General features: G+C 43.0%; 1 protein-coding gene, 1 long non-coding RNA gene and 1 pseudogene across 5 annotated transcripts in view; 2 read left to right on the forward strand and 1 right to left on the reverse strand.

Moving 5' to 3' along the window:
* Positions 1-17,162, forward strand: part of CR1L (complement C3b/C4b receptor 1 like) — a 99,579-nt gene that overhangs the window by 73,527 nt on the left and 8,890 nt on the right. For 2 of the 3 annotated variants that reach the window (XM_045366987.3, XM_065532082.2), the window contains 5 exons: positions 2,098-2,183; positions 4,293-4,691; positions 8,888-9,248; positions 11,590-11,675; positions 13,738-13,965. In XM_045366987.3, coding sequence (XP_045222922.2) covers positions 2,098-2,183; positions 4,293-4,691; positions 8,888-9,248; positions 11,590-11,675; positions 13,738-13,965 — 1,160 coding nt within the window. The remainder of the gene's footprint in view (positions 1-2,097; positions 2,184-4,292; positions 4,692-8,887; positions 9,249-11,589; positions 11,676-13,737; positions 13,966-17,162) is intronic. The other variant, XM_065532078.2, reaches the window with a different exon arrangement.
* LOC102116418 ((Lyso)-N-acylphosphatidylethanolamine lipase pseudogene) lies at positions 5,861-7,026 on the forward strand (annotated as a pseudogene).
* Positions 9,126-17,162, reverse strand: part of LOC141409876 (uncharacterized) — a 31,192-nt gene continuing 23,155 nt past the window's right edge. The window contains exons 3-5 of one of the 2 annotated variants that reach the window (XR_012432569.1): positions 10,694-10,796; positions 10,291-10,319; positions 9,126-9,335 (exon numbers count right to left, since the gene is read on the reverse strand). This is a non-coding gene — a long non-coding RNA (uncharacterized lncRNA). The remainder of the gene's footprint in view (positions 9,336-10,290; positions 10,320-10,693; positions 10,797-17,162) is intronic. The other variant, XR_012432570.1, reaches the window with a different exon arrangement.

A 17,162-nucleotide genomic window follows, 5' to 3' on the forward strand; every position in this document is an offset into this window, starting at 1 on the left:
AAGACAGGCAGGCACAGTGGCTCACACCTGTAATCCCAACACTGAGAGGCTGAAGCAAGAGGATCACTTGACCCCAGGATCTCGAGACCAGCCTGGGAAATAAAGCAAAACTCCATCTCTACAAAAAAAGTATAAAAATTAGCTGGGCGTGGCGGCGTGGCCTGTAGTCACAGCTACACAGGAGACTGAGGTGGGAGGATCACCTGAGCCCGAGAGGTTGAGGCTTCAGTGAGCCATGATGGCACCCCTGCACTCCAGCCTGGGTGACAGAATGAGACCCTGTCTAAAAAAAAAAAAAAAAAAAAAAAAAAAGAAAAGACATATTTAAGACAGTGTTAGGATTCAAAATACGTGTAAAAAAAAAATTCCAGAAGGGTAAGCAAATAAGCCCATACCTAGCCATTACTAGGGAAATTTCTGTGTTTCAGGGATAGAGAAAAAAAACTCAGATTCCAGAAATAAAATGCAAAAATATAATACCTGCAGAAGAAGTAAGTTTATTGCCACCACATTGATTCTACACAACACTAAATTGTGTAAGATAGCATTTCTCTTGAGCCAAGCTAATATTCACACCTACAGGCTCCAGATACACATTAAAGGATAAGCAAAGACACAAAAAATGTACCATTTAAGTATGCTTCCCAGGCAATTCATAAGCAAATTTTTAACAAGGAGAATGATGAATTCCAAAAGAAATCTCAATGAGATAGAAAAGTGGTAAAAACAATAACAACAACAACAAAAAAACACAAAAACTGGCAATGTAATTGTAATTTAGTAATAATCTCTGTGAAGTCACAGAATATATCAATAGAAGTAGAAAATGTGAGAAAGCAAGAAAAGGCAGGCTAGACTTACAGAAAACATGAGTAGACTGACTATACAGAATTTGACTCTGAAATTCAGAAAGTAGGTTTAAATATATGTATCGTGTGTGTATATATATATACACACACGTATATAAACACAATATACATGAACACATATAAAATTAAATTCCTAATTAGAAAAAAATATTAAGTTTAATTTCCAAATTATTAGAATGACTAAAACAGCTGAGTCTATCTGTTCCATATAGTAAGTAAGAGGGAAGGAAAAGGAATAGCAAGGAATGCATTTGTCTCTGTCATCGGAAATAAGCCCCCTCATGTTTGGGTCAGGTCATTTTATTCATTGCTTTCTCCTCATCCTCATCATTGGACATTGTGAAATCATGAAAAAGGTAGTGAAAGAATGATGACATGGCTGGGCGCAGTGGCTCACACCTGTAGTCCCAATACTTTGGCAGGCCGAGGTGGGAGGATCACCTCAGATCAGGAGTTCAAGACCAGCCTGGTCAACATGGTGAAACCCCATCTCTACTAAAAATACAAAAATTAGCTGGGCATGGTGGCACATGCCTGTAATCCCAGTCACTCGGGAAGATGAGTCAGGAGAATGGCTTGAACTCAGGAGACAGAGGTTGCAGTGAGCAGATATCACACCATTGCACTCCAGCCTGAGCGACAGAGCAAGACTCCGTCTAAACAAACAAACAAACAAAAAAAGCAAATCAAATATATAATTTATTTCAATCCATTTGGTTTAATCTTCTTGTCAAAAAACCAGGTCTATTAGATAGGATCAAAAGCAACAAATCTTGTATTTATAAAAAGCATGCCTCAAATTAAATGACATAGTATTATACACACACACACACACACACACACACACACACATACACACACACACACACAGATTAAGGGAATATGCAAACAAAAAATGGCAGAAATAATATGAGAAAAGACAGAACTTTTAAAAAAAATTGTCAAACAGGTCTACAAAATATATTTTTTTTATTTTGGTGCCAGGTACAGTCCACAATGAAGCCAAGATATTAAGAAGCAAAGTGGGCCAGGAGAAGTTAGAGCAGAAATATTTCTTTCAATAGTGAGAGAATAGGAAAAAGAAGAAAAGCTGGGAACAATAAGTAAAGTTTAGGCTAGGCCTTAGACTTCTCCTACATTGTAATCCTTCTGGTTTGCCACATATGCATGCTGTGAGGACGTTGATGAGGCATGTACAGCACAATTATTTTCCATTGTTTGCCTTTAGGCACCGACTCATTGGTCACTCATCTGCTGAATGTATCATCTCAGGCAATACTGCCCATTGGAGCACGAAGCCGCCAATTTGTCAACGTGAGTTGAAGTCTCTTTCCCCATTCACCCCACTGTTTAATCCTAGAGTTGTCCTCCTAGAATCACAAAGAATGAATCTCATCCCTCTTGGAAATGGTATCCTTCTGATATTTGAAGAATCCAGTCATATCCTTAGAATGGCTCACAGCATCCCAAACTTCCACCTTCACCTAGAAATGCTTTTCTTTCTTATCTCAAGGTCTAATTTATTTTAAACTAGTCTTGAGCTCATTTAAACAGCCCCCAATTTCCTCCTCTGTTGAACACCTCGCAGTTTGAAGAGCATTTTCTTCAGTGAAGTCAACAAATACAAAGTCAGTGAAATAAACCCTATATCCTCTCTGCAAGCTCTTAGTATCACATCGGATATTCAAGCCATGCAGCTCTTTCTTCCTTCTTATTCTTTGTCTAAATGGGATCATGCCATCTTCCCTGTGAGTTGTTTGGAAGATGAGCTTTCTACATTTTGGGGAACAAAGGGAATGAGTAATTGCAAGCTAACAAGGAATATAAAATGTGTATAATCCTGGGTTTGGTGATGATGTGAGGAAATCAGCAATTTCAAACCCAGTTGGTGGGAGAATAAGTGGGAACAAACTTTGTAGAAGGTCAACATACTCACTGGGCACTGCCCCACGGTAGAGTAGGACACAGTATTCAGTTCTTCCAAGATCAGACGAGATTGGGTGCATTCAGGGTGGTATGGCTGTAGATCAGTATCCAGTTCTTTTTATTACTTCTGTAAGTATCGTGTTTATTATATGTAATATTGTGTATTTGTGCTTTGTCTTTATTAGTTCTGCCAGAGCTTTTTGTTTTTATTATTTAATAAAGATGTTATACTGGGCCAGGTGTGGTGGCTCACACCTGTAATCCCAGCACTTTAGGAGGCCTAGGTGAGCAGATGGCTTGAGCCCAGGAGTTCAAGACCAGCCTGTACAACATGGTGAAACCCTGTCTCTACAAAAAATACAAAAATTAAGTGAGCATACTGGCACACACCTGTAGTCCTAACGACTTGGGAGCTAAGAGGTGGGAGGATTGCTTGAGCCAGAGAGGTTGAGGCTGCAATGAGCCATGATCAGGCCACTGCACTCCAGCCTGGGCAGCAGAGCAAAGCCTTGTCTCAAAAAAAAAAAAAAAAAATGCTGTGCTATATGCTTTATTATATTAATAACCAATAGAATAAAGACAAATGCATTCTATATAGAGAGAACTAAATTAATAATGGTGAGATAACATAGTTAAATTCTCATTTAGCAGAAGAAATATAAATGTGTACTATAGGCCAGGCACAGTGGCTCACACCTGTAATCCCAGTACATTGGGAGGCCAAGGTAGGTGGATCACTTGAGGTCAGCAGTTTGAGACCAGCCTGGCCAACATGGTGATACCCCATCTCTACTAAAAATACAGAAGTTAGCTGAGCATGGTGGTGCATGTCTGTAATCCCAGCTATTTGGGAGGCTGCAGCAGGGGAATCACTTGAGACCAGGAAAAGGAGGTTGCAGTGAGCCAAGATCATGCCACTGCACTCCAGCCTGGGCAACAGAGACTCCGTCTAAAAAAAAAAAAAAAAAAAAAAAAAAGGGAAAAAATGGACTATAATAATATATGGACACATTTAGCAAAGTAATGTTAACTACAAAGAGCAGAACTCATAATATTGTAAAATTGTTAGAATATATCTGTACGTTAGCAAATATTAGATGATATTTACTTCCAGTAATTTGGGATTTCCAAAAAGCTGTTAGCATAATTTACAATAAAGTATAATTTTAAGAAACCAGGCAGGGCACGATGGCTCACACCTATAATCCTAGCATTTTGGAAGGCAGAGACAGGTGGATTGCTTGAGGCCAGGAGTTCAAGACCAGCATGGCCAACATGGCCAAACCCCATCTCTACTAAAAATACAAAAATAAGCCAGACACAGTGGTGAGTGCCTGTAATCACAGATACTTGGGAGGTTGAGTGGGGAGGATTGCTTGACATAGGAAGTGGAGGTTGCAGTGAGCCGTGATCGTGCCACTGCACTCCAGCCTGGGTGACAGAGCAAGACTCTGTCCCAAGGTTTTGTTTTGGTTAACTTGCTATCTCTTTTGCCAGGAATTACTTGTGGGCTACCCCCCAACATCACCAATGGAGATTTCTTCAGCACTAACAGAGAGTATTTTCACTATGGATCTGTGGTGACCTACCACTGCAATCTTGGAAGCGGAGGGAGAAAGGTGTTTGAGCTCGTGGGTGAGCCCTCTATATACTGCACCAGCAAAGATGACCAAGTGGGCATCTGGAGCGGCCCGGCCCCTCAGTGCATTATACCTAACAAATGTATGCCTCCAAATGTGGAAAATGGAATATTGGTGTCTGTCAACAGAAGCTTATTTTCCTTAAATGAAGTTGTGGAGTTTAGGTGTCAGCCTGGCTTTGTCATGAAAGGACACCACCGTGTGCAATGCCAGGCCCTGAACAAATGGGAGCCAGAGTTACCAAGCTGCTCCAGGGGTGAGTCTAACTGAGGCCTAGAAGGTCCCTGCAAATGACATGCATTGCTGTTGGATCAGGAGATTAGTATTTGTTCGGGGGAGGGATGTGTGGTGAGGAGGGTGGGAAAGTAATTTTGGGGGGAAGAAGCATGAAATTAAGAATCGGGGGTGTGCATGCACCCAACATATGTGTCTTCATTTTAAAAAGCAAGACCTTAATTAGCCAGAAAAAAAGCTATTTTGGACTCACCTATTAATCAGTTCTCAGGGCAAAGTACCAGCTCCAATCTCTCTCAATTATATTGAAAAATTATATGGACTTTATAGTCAGCTGTGCCCTAAGCGCTTTATATACATTATCTCATTTATTGTTTACAACAACACTGGCTTATTTAAGGCCTTGTGTTTTTGATGGCTCATCTTGTCTACTGATGCCACAATAGCTGGCTTAGCAGCTGAGTGGGAGGTGTTATGGCTGATACATAGGGACAGAGAAAGAGCTTACCATTCTTCTACCAACCCATGTTAGCCTTGTGCAACCACTGAACTGGGAAGACAAACAGATAAAGGGATATAAGGACGGATGTATTGAGGTAGGAGATTGGCAGGGCTTGTGTTCTGGTCACAATCCTGCTGACCAAAACAGAATCTGTCCTAGATAGGATGAAGTGAAAAAAACAGCAGGAACAGGCAGATGGCGATGAAAGCAATCGCTAGCTGCCCTCATATTCCCATCAGCACCATGACATTTTATAAATGCCATGGCAACGACCTGGAAGTTACCACCCCTTTCCAGGAAAGTTCTAAATAACACCCCCCTCAATTTGCATTGATATGCCCCTTAACTTACATGTAACTGGCCGGGCATGGTGGCTTATGCCTGTAATCCCAGCACTTTGGGAGGCCGAGATGGGCAGATCACCTAAGGTTAGGAGTTCAAGACCAACCTGCCCAACATGGTGAAACCCTGTCTCTAATAAAAATATAAAAATTACCTGGGTGAGGTGGCTCACGCCTGAAATCTCATTAGGCTGAGGCAGGAGAATCACTTGAACCTGGGACACAGAGGTTGCAGTGAGCCAAGATCACACGACTGTGCTCCAGCCTGGGTGATAGAGTGAGATATCACCTCAAAAACAACAACAACAACAACAACAAAAACGCACACACACAAAACAGAAAGCAGTTGTTTACTATGGCCGATGATCTGGAGCAGCATCCTCAAGGCTGGCTGAGTAACTGGCTGCCCACGTGGCACCCCACTTCCATGTCTCAGCTGAAGAATGTGGAAGCCAGGATCCTCCAGTGTCTCCAGAATAAGTTCCTGGCCAGATATGTATCCCTCCCAAACCAGAATAAGATCTGGACAGTGACTATGAGCCCCGAGCAAAAGGACCACACCCCGCTGGTGATGGTGCACGGTTTTGGGGGCAGCGTGGGCCTCTGGGTCCTCAACATGGACTCACTGAGTGCCCGCTGCACACTGCACACCTTCCATCTGCTTGACTTCGGGCGATGCTCAAGGCCAGCATTCCCGAGGGACCCGGAGGGGGCTGAGGATGAGTTTGTGACATCGATAGAGACGTGGCAGGAGACCATGGGGATCCCCAGCATGACCCTCCTGGGGCACAGTTTGGGAGGATTCCTGGCCACTTCTTACTCAATCAAGTACCCTGATAGAGTTAAACACCTCATCCTGGTGGACTCATGGGGCTTTCCCCTCTGACCAACTAACCCCAGTGAGATCCGTGCACCCCCAACCTGGGTCAAAGCTGTGGCATCTGTCCTAGGACGTTCCAATCCATTGGCTGTTCTTCGAGTAGCTGGGCCCTGGGGGCCTGGCCTGGTGCAGCGATTCTCGCCGGATTCAAACGCAAGTTTGTAGACTTCTGTGAAGATGATACCATATCAGAGTATATCTATCACTGCAATGCACAGAATCCCAGTGGTGAGACGGTATTCAAAGCCATGATGGAGTCCTTTGGCTGGGCCCAGCACCCTATGCTGGAGCGAATTCACTTGATTTGAAAAGGTGTGCCCATCACCATGATCTATGGGTCCAACATCTGGATAGATACCAGTACGGGAAAAAAGGTGAAGATGCAGCGGCTGGATTCCTATGTCGGAGACATGGAGATTGAGGGTGCATCTCACCACGTCTATGCTGACCAGCCACACATCTTCAATGCTGTGGTGGAGAAGATCTGCGACTCAGTTGATTGAGTCGCTCTCTGAAGAGGAAGAGGAGAAAGCCAGAGAGTCACTCTTGCCTCCCTGTCTGCTTACTCACCCACTCTGTCCTTTCCTCACCAACTAACATGTGCCAGCCAGGCAGAGTCTTAGGCTGTTCCCAGAACAGGACCACAGTGAAAAGAACACTCTTGATCCCACACTAAAGGCTGAAGGCAGAAGCCACAAGAGGCCTTCAGTGCCACCCCTGGGGAAGAACATAAAGGGTTGCACAATGTCACCCATCCACTTCTTGCCAAGTGTTACCCAGATGGTGGAGGATGTGAAGGGATTGCACTGAGCCACATTCGCTCTCTCTGTGGCCTTTCTTCCTCTGGGCAAAGAAGGGCTTCCAGTGGCCTTTCCTAGCTCTGCAGTGTTTGTGGGATAGGTTCCCTGCAAGAACACCTTCCTCCTCCATGCCCCACTTCACCCCATCCCATACCAGTTCCATCCAGGGTCTGGTTAACCGCCAAGAGCAGGTCCTGGAGTTCCCTTCACCTGCAGAGTCCTTTTCATGACCTAGAAGGTCTTATTCAAAGCTCTCATTGACAGAGGAGGAAACAGGCCAAGGCAGGACATGGCTGGACCATGGTGATACAGCTCTGTGTGATTCAAGTTCTGGCTGGAGCCCAGGTCTGCCGACACCCTGTGCTTGTTGCACACTTGATTTGCTAAGGCTCCAGACAGGCATCGTTGCCATGGGGCTGGTCCTGGTCACTGGCTGAGGAAAAGCCCTTCCCTGCCCCACATTCTAGCCCCACTATATAGGGGTGCTGTTGTCCCACCTGTGTCTCATCCCTGGCTGCCTAAGCTAGGGACACTCAAGTGCTTCCTTCCTTGTCCCATCTTCCTCCTAACTGGAAGCCTCTGAGCCTCCCCTGTGCCTTAGGCCCCGAAGCCCCACATGTAGTATAGAGCAAAGGTGGAAGAAAGGGTAGAAAGGCCCTTCAGCCCCAGTGCTATGTCTGGGTTCTCCATGCCCATCAGTCTCGCAGTTTCTCTACCTGGCCCCAGAGCTGAGGCCATCTGCAAGCCCCTACCCATGGCCCAACGAGGAGCCTCCAGCCACCAGTTCCCTGTCCTTGTCAGCCACTGAGTGGTTCCCACTGCATGACCCTCTATCCCTCCCATCTGTCCCCATGGTTTCCAGCTCAATCCACCCTGACCCACCTGTCAGCCCTCTCCCAGGGAGCTGTTTCAGGGATTCTGGGCAGTAGGCTGGGCCTGGCCTCAGAACCTGGCAGCTCCCGTCTGCTCCTTCATTTTTGTAAAACCAACCCTGTCACCAGAATGGTATTAACTCCTGGTGCTTTGTACTACTGGTCCAGCTGCCCTGGGCTCCTTTTCTATATTAATAAACAAATGAGTAAAAAAAAAAAAAAAAAAATTTACATGTAATTGAAGCGGGCTTACAGGAGTATAAATACAGTTGGCTGCCAGGAGCTCATATGTTGCTGACTCTGAGTGTACTGCCTGTGAGTTAGCCCTGCTCTGCAGGGGCAGTGCCTTTCTAAAAGATTGCTGTCCGGCACCACTGCCTCATCCTTGAATTCTGTCCTGGGTGAGGCAAGAACCCTTCCAGAGTAAGCCCCAATTTAGGGTCATGCCTGTCCTGAAACAGTATGACTGCACTTTAGTCATAGGTGTGCTATCAGAGAAATGGGAGGAAATCTATAAAACAGACTTGGTCTCAGGTGACAGTCTCATTACCTGAATAACAATGGTACAAATCGGGATTACCTTCCTAGGAAATATGTAGATGGAGAATCCACCAATACTAATAACTCCACATTGGATAGCCAGAGCTAGGAGAAAATACCTTGTACCCTGTAGATTTACAAGTGAGTTTGGGGCCTTGTGCTAGGGAGAATTGGGTTCTATATCTCTACCTTTTACTAGCTATGAGGCCTTCAGCAAGCATAGGGTATAGCAAAAGAAATTCCCCCGTAAGTAACAAGTACTCTGGAACTGTCCTTTCCACAGTGTGTCAGCCGCCTCCAGAAATCCTGCATGGTGAGCACACTCCAAGCCATCAGGACAACTTTTCACCTGGGCAGGAAGTGTTCTACAGCTGTGAGCCCGGCTATGACCTCAGAGGGGCTGCGTCTCTGCACTGCACGCCCCAGGGAGACTGGAGCCCTGAAGCCCCCATATGTACAGGTGCCTTGACTCTCTGGCTTCCAGATTGCTGTTTCCCCCTCACATGGAGGTCTTACTCCTGTTGTTTTATTTTTCTTCTAGTGAAATCCTGTGATGACTTCCTGGGCCAACTTCCTCATGGCCGTGTGCTGTTTCCACTCAATCTCCAGCTTGGAGCAAAGGTGTCCTTTGTTTGCGATGAAGGGTGAGTGTGACCCAGAGTTGAGACCCAGGACTCAGTGTGGAGAATCAGTCCCCTGAGATCAGGGGTTAATCCAAACCAGGAGCCGACCTAGTAGATAAGAAGTACCCAGACAGATGAATTTATGGAAGGGTAGTTTTGAAATAAGGGTAGGGACTAAGTGGCACCACTTTCAGAAGACAATGAGAAAATGGCACATACAGCTCAATGTCAGGTACAAACCTAAATACAGTCACTGATCTTGAGTCCACAGTTGGAACTTGAAATGAATGGGTATGTATTTATTTGGAGGCAAAAGAACATAATTTTATAAAATGTATACTAGAGAAAAAAAGATGAGTAAGACGAAAATTGTTTGCCTCATAATAAGGCAAAGGTTGTTTTAGGAAACTTAAAACCAATCAAAAGTGAAATCTGTAATAGTGTATGGATAAGTATAACCCAATTACATATCTTCATGTCAAGAATGGCCAGTGTAATTGTTTTGATGCAAGATTTTTCTCAGCCACTTTGCCAGCTGGTGACCTCTGGCCAGAAACAGCCCTGCCCAGGCCTTGCTCGGCCCAGGATCAACGCAGGAGACACCCCATCTACTCGACCCTCCCAGGCCGTGCCTGGCTTGGGCTCTGATGCAGATCCTGTGGCTGCCACGACTACATGCTCAGCCTCTGGCAGGAGGGGGTGTGTAGTGAGCAAGTGTGGGTTCTGGCTGGCTGCGCCAAGCACTGGCACAGGAGCGGGCTCCGTGTGGGGATTGCGGCTGAACCAGTCATGTCGCACTGAAGGAAACGTGGTGGTGCCCAAACAGGGGTCCCCACAACCCCAAAGCCAAGAGGGGGTGTTACAGCATGCTAATAGCTCTTAGCATTTGATAATGCCTGCAGCCCAACAGATGGCAGTGTGTTAACAACTCTGTCAGTCCCATCGCCCTGCCAGGCCTGCGTCTCCAGGGCTGACTTGACCTGCTGCTGCTTCCTGTTGCATGGAATAGCTGCCCTCCCCTGGGAGAGGGCAAAGGGTCACTGTATTACAGCCTTCTTCGTACCTGCGTTTGGTGGGTCCTGAGTTCTCTTCCTGCAGCCAAGAAAAAGAAGGTTATGCTAACAATAGAAGGGTGAGGAGGGTGGAGAAGAGTTTTACTGAGTGACGAAACAGCTTCTCGGGGAGACGAGACACGAGGGTGGACCCCAGATGAAGTCAGGAGGTCATTCTCTCAGTGTGACTGGTTCTGGGGCTTTTATGGACTCAGAATTGGAAGTGTGTATTAATTTGTTTGTGAGTGTGCAAAAAAGGCTAAAGCAAAGCCACCACTCAAAGGTGGGCACAACAGTGCAAAAAAACCAATTATGGAAGAGCAGGTATATGTGAAATAGATGAAGAGTGGGGATCAATCAGAGGAAAGCACACCCAATGGGAAGAGAGGTTCTCAAGCCAGTCCATGGATTTACCTGGAACTTGTAGCGAGGCTTTAAACTGTCTTCAGCTTGAAGGTCGGGTTTCATCGGGATCCGCCCCATCTGCCTAGGATTTGTCTGCCTCCTGCTTCTACCACTGTCAAGTGAGGTATTATTCGTTGTTTATGTGTATCCATTATTCTTGGTACACTATGAGTCTGGGGGGATAACTAGATTGAGCAATTAAGGAGTTATTTTTAATAATTTCCAAGGATTTTTTGGCATTTACAAAGTCCACCACCTAATAATGATTTTCAATTCCAGAACGATTTTAGATTTCAGAAGGGAAGCAGGATTCAATAGTAAGTTAGGCTTTTCAGGGTGGCAAAGACTTTTCCCCCGACCCTTCTTTGTTTGTTAGAGCACGTGGTTCAGCGTGCTTCTGTGAGCCTCCTCTGGCCCATTATATTTGGAGTGGAAGGAAAACAATGGCTGTTCTCTTTCCAGATGTTCCTGGCTTTGCTTACCAAATCGAGAGTTGTTCTGCCTCATGACCCACTAATGAGAATAAGTGGGATGTCAGAGAGCCATCAGTGAAATATGACACCTGAAGGTTATGGCTCTTGTGCCCATGGAGAAGTCTGGTTCTGTGTTCATGCCTTCTGTAGATGATGCTGGGCTATGAAGTTTACATGGCACATCAGCTCTAATTGCTTTGCCAGTCACAGGGTACTATGGTTCTTTAGAATAAATTGGCCTTTGAGTTTCTGCCAGCTACTGAAGAATTCAGATCCCTAATGAATTTAGACTTTTAGCTGGGCCGGAACCTAAGAACCAAATGATAGTCAAAGAGGAAATGGTAGTGAGGAAGTTGAGCATCTATTAGTGAAGAAATCAAGGGAGAGATGGGAATTGCTCACACATTTGCTACCACTTTTTTTTTTCTTTAGGTTCCGATTAAAAGGCAGGTTTGCTAGTCATTGTGTCTTGGCTGGAATGAAAGCCCTTTGGAATAGCAGTGTTCCAGTGTGTGAACGTGAGTAGAAAGAACTATGTAGTTTGGATAACTCTCCTTATTTTTGTTTTCCAGTGTGTTTACTGCATGGAATCACTTGTTGTCTGGATCTTTACTTAACTAAATTTCGGATAAAAATACTTCTTTGTTGGAAGAATTTCAAGAAGCATCTTGTAGGACTTCTCTGACATTTGTTACTAATCTGTAAATCACTTAGTTTAATGACAGTGTTTAATGTTGTGTGGAATGTGTGGCAAGAAACTAGATGACATAAAGGTGCAGCACGTTTTAGTTAGTCATTTATTTTTAGTTTTCTTATAAGGAGTAATCTTTCTTAATTTTTTTTTCCTTTTTGAGATAGTTACCTAGGACAGACTGCAGTGGTGCAATCACAGCTCACTGCAGTTTCAATGGCCTGGGCTCTAGTGACCCTCCCACTTCAGCCTCCCAGTAGTTGGGACTGCAGGTGCATGCCACCACACCTGGCTAATTTTTTATTTTTTGTAGAGATGGAGTCTTGCCATATTGCCCAGGCTGATCTCAAACTCCTGGGCTCAAGCTATCCTCCCACCTTCGCCTCCAAAAGTGTTAGGATTACAAGTGTGAGCCACCATGCCCAGCCAAATTTTTATGTTCTTTTATCCCCTCGCATATCATAAACAGTTTAGTCAGCTTGTTTTTTAGCCGGCAGTATTTAATGACATAGGGCTTCCCATGTGCTAGGACTTTCCATGTGTAGAAAAAGCAATGAAGAGTAAAAGAATAGTGAAGACACCTCCCTACTTTCCTGGAGTGTATTTTCTTGTTGGGAAGCAGACTAAGAATGATAAAATAAGTAATCAAAATTCTAAAAATTGTAATATATAAAATGATAGTTAAATAGGGATGTTATGGAGAAAATAAAACAGAGTTATATGATAAATTAGTACAGGGGAAGGAGCTGGGATGATGAATCAGTGTCTGAAATGATGAGGTGTCCTAAGTTTCCAAACCATCTGCTTAAATAAAGTATGTCCAAATTCAGAAAGAATTCAGAAACTCTTAGATAAGAGTATATGTTTGACATACTAAGACATTACTGATTTACCCTATTCTGTCTATTAAAGCAAGGCAAGAATTTTTTAAACCTTTTTTTTCTTATTGGAAAATGTTTAATTTGCATTGTGTTAAAATAACTTACAGAAATCAATTCGGATATTTTATGGTGAGTATTACGGTGAAGAACAGTGAATACCTGAGGAAACTCAAGTATCCAACAAACTCAACCTTACAGAGACATATAAAGCTGAAAATAAATATATAAACAAACTTAGGAAAACACAAACAGATAAAATTCAAGCATAAGAAGTCAATCATTGTTTGATGTACTAAGTCTTTTTTATACATATAATTCTGATAAACTTGGGCATCTCTTCCTAAATTCATATCAAATTAGAAGCATCAAGTGCTTTTAGGGAAGGAACTGTTCTAAGCAGACTAAAAGGAGGAAGAAATGATGGCTAATAATTTGCAAGAAAGAAAAAAAGGCTCTTTGGCACCATTTAATCTAGGTAAAAAGAGCCTTACCAATGTAGTCTGATGACGCCATTGGAAATTTGGTGTTGGTCCTGATGATAATGGTCTTGAATCACCAAGAAACATTTACATTGCTAAAGATGATAGTTCATGATTATTAACGTTCATAGATTTCCTTGGAACTTATGGTCTCCAATGGCCAAAACTTTGTCTGTCTTGAACCTCATTGTCAACCCAGGAATCTTACTATGTCTGATTTAAAGTAGACAACCAAATGGGCGTTTTTAAAAATATAAAAAAATAATTACTTTCCAAATTCATTATGAACATAGCTACCTGGATGGTCCAAAAACACTGTCTTTGGCCTTTTGCAATAAACTGTAATTTAGGTCTCACATCACTTAGTTGCCTCTCAACAAAAGCCTTACAGATTTAAATTCTATCCACCTTAGTTATATTCTTTCTAAAAGAAAAAAAATTATACTCATAGCACAGTCACAGGTCACTAATATTTCAGTCATCTTAAGTGAAACTCTAATGGAACTTAAAGCTCTTGTTTTCTTTCTAGAAATCTTTTGCCCAAATCCTCCAGCTATCCTTAATGGGAGACACATAGGAGCTCCCCTTGGAGATATTCCCTATGGAAAAGAAGTATCTTACACATGCGACCCCCACCCAGACAGAGGGATGACCTTCAACCTCATTGGGGAGAGCACCATCCGCTGCACAAGTGACCTTCAAGGGAATGGGGTTTGGAGCAGCCCCGCCCCTCGCTGTGAACTTTCTGTTCCTGCTGGTTAGTACCTGCTTCCACATATCCTAAACGGGTTCAGAATATCTAGGTGAGAACCTCCATATTTCTATAGTGACAGTCATTTTTGCTTGTGAAAATGGCTTTGCTATGAATGTCAGAGACAGAACTACCTCCCAAGTGAATGACAAATGGGTTCTAGTAGGCACACTGTGTCTCAGTTGTTGGTATTCTGATGGTCCTTGGGGTGAGCAGTGTGGGATGGTAAGAAGAGAAGGGGGTGGACAGTGAAGAGAATTGGTGAGGTCCAGATTTTGTAGAGAATATTTTCAAAGTACTGAAAACAAATGCTAAATAAAATACTCTTTTATTCTACCTCTACTACGAGTTGTCTTTATCCTGGATAGATGGATGTGCTGCACGTAAAGTACACAATGATGACGTAATTTACTTCAGAACTGATAATACTATAAAAGTAATTTAAGAAACTCAGATGTAGGGATTTATACTTTTTATGTTGTTTCCAAGGGTTTGTTCAAGTCACTGACTATATTTAGTTGGTCCTTCACCTCACCATTAACAAAGGGAACTCAGGAGGCCCTGGAGAAGCAGAGTTTAAGACTGTACTCTTAGCCTCCATAGCTCTTTCCTTTGATATATTAGTCTGGCTTTAAATGACAGTACCTGACAACTGTAGATGCATTTGTGGCTGTGACTGCCTGCACAAGCTCTATCCTCCAGTAAGGACAGAAGAGCATTTGAATCATAAAAGTTGTAGACTTTTTAATGTGTTTTTTTGAGATGGAGTCTTGTACTGTCGCTCAGGCTGGAGTGCAATGGCACAAACTCAGCTCAATGCAACCTCTGCCTCCTGGGTTCAAGCAGTTCTCCTGCCTCAGCCTCCCAAGTAGCTAGGATTACACGCGCTTGCCATCACACTTGGCTAATTTTTGTATTTTTTAGTAGAGACGGGGATTCACAATGTTGGTCAGGCTGGTCTCTAACTCCTGACTTCAGGTAATCCACCTGCCTCAACCTCCCAAAGTGGTGGGATTACAGGCATGAGCCTGGTGCTGACTTTTTTGACCTGTTGGCTAATTTGACTTAGAATTTCTGTGGTTGAAAAATAACGCAGTAGATAGATGAGAAATATATGGGAAACACAGCAAAGGGTTAATAGTGTTATCTTACAGGTAGCAGTAGTGGTGGTTGTGGTACTATTTGTAAAAATTACTATATAATGAATACTTAGTACCACCATTAAAAGATAGATAGGCTGGACATGGTGGCTTATGTCTGTAATACCAGCACTTTGGGAGGCCAAAGTGAGAGGATCACTTGAGCCCAGGAGTTCAAGAGAAACCTGGGCAGTATAGCGAAACTCTGTCTCTACAAAAAATAAAAAAAATTAGCTGGGCATGGTAGTACATGCCTGTAGTTGCAGCTTCTTGGGAGGCTTAGGTGGGAGAATTCCGAGTCTGGGAGGTCGAGGCTGCAGTAAGCTGAGATCACAACACTGCACTCCAGCGTGGAAAATAGAGCAAGATTCTGTCTCAAAACATACACACACACACACAAACACACAAAAGATAGCTTCTAATTTAATTACACAACAACCTATGAGGAGGGTAGTATTCTTATTATCTCATTTTATAGATGTAGAAACTGAGACACAGAGGGTTTAGGTAATTTGTACAAGACCACAGAATGGGGTAGCCTGGCCAAGCAATCTACTTATGTGTAACAATAAATAACAATATTTAACTTTAACAATAAATAAATGGTCAAAGGATGTAAATATATCATTCAACAAGAGAATATTTAAGTATTGTCATAATAAAATGGAAAGTTATCAGGCCAAGGTCCCAAACACCAGATAATGGGCAATTCTTCAGTTGGTTGAAGGAGATACAACAAAGAATCAGAATGGGCCAAATAACTATTAACCAGCAGGTTCTTGGAACTCAGAGCTTAGTGTAGACTCCTCGTGAATTGGGCTGAACCACTTAGGAACTCCTTTTGTCTCTCTGAACTAAGACTCAGACTAAAAGCAGTCCCCTTTGCCTTCTTGTTCCTAGTCTCTTTACCCTATCTAGTCTTCGCCTTTGACATCTTACTGCTTTGTAGTGAGAAGAGGCAAAGAAAGTTTCATGATCTTAGAGACCATCAAAACAGAAAAAATAAAACCCAGTATTTTCCCCTAAGGCTTGGGATAGATTACTTAAGATACCAGTCCTAGGCCTTCCTAAAATGGAAGATGAAGAACTAACCTGGGGAGGTGGTCCAGGCTTGGAGTGACATGCCATAGAGGGTTTTGAGAAAGAATAGCAATCCAGAGAGAAAAAGGAACCTCTGAGTACTAGCATCAGAGAAGGAAGAATTTCTTGGGATACTCAGATCCCCTATCTTCCCATTTCAATGGCCCAGTTACGTCAGAGGCCCGATTCATTTCAACATCTTCCTCAGAGCAAGGGGTAATCGCCAGGTCCCCTTTAAAGCCAGAATTAATACATATAACCCATATTTACGCTGTCTCAAGAATAATTAGCATGGTGTTGCATGCTAGACAAATAAGTTCAACTCCAGGAAACATGTTAAAACTAAGAGAAGTTTCTACTTGAATATCTTAAGAGAGGCTTAAAGAAAAATTAAACTATGTGACACTCATTAAAATGTCCCCAAATCCTCTTTACCCATTTCCATTACCCAGTGTCCCATTCATTAAAGCAACTGCTTTCCTAGAGCCTAGTTTCTCTAAGTTTCACCCAGACTGTCTCTCAATATTCTCCCCACTTTCTGGACCTTCTTAGTTCACAAGAAGTCTCCATGCCATTTCTAAGGTAAATGGAGTTTCTTCAGTTCTACATAGTTCAATGCAACACAGCCCTGAAAGTTTCTGCAGGGAAATGCAGAAACTATCTTAGGATGCAAGATTTAGAGGAAGGGTGTAAATATCTTTCTACTTTGACACACAAATATACAGAAACTGTTTAACCTCACTAGAACTAAAGAAATGCAAAATAACAAGGTACCATTTTTTAAAATTGTCCATTAAAAAGGTTTTTATGTGAATACCCAATAAAAAGTAAGGATGTACTGTAACAAATATTGTTGTATGTTGAAGGTACTATTGTAAATTGGCAAAATCTATTATGAAAAACAATTATGCAATGTATGTGGACAATAATACAACTATTCCTGCCAGTTAGCCCTCCTAGAACTCCAATCTAAGGAAATAATGT

Source organism: Macaca fascicularis, chromosome 1, assembly GCF_037993035.2.
Source record: "Macaca fascicularis isolate 582-1 chromosome 1, T2T-MFA8v1.1".
Lineage (NCBI taxonomy): Eukaryota > Metazoa > Chordata > Mammalia > Primates > Cercopithecidae > Macaca > Macaca fascicularis.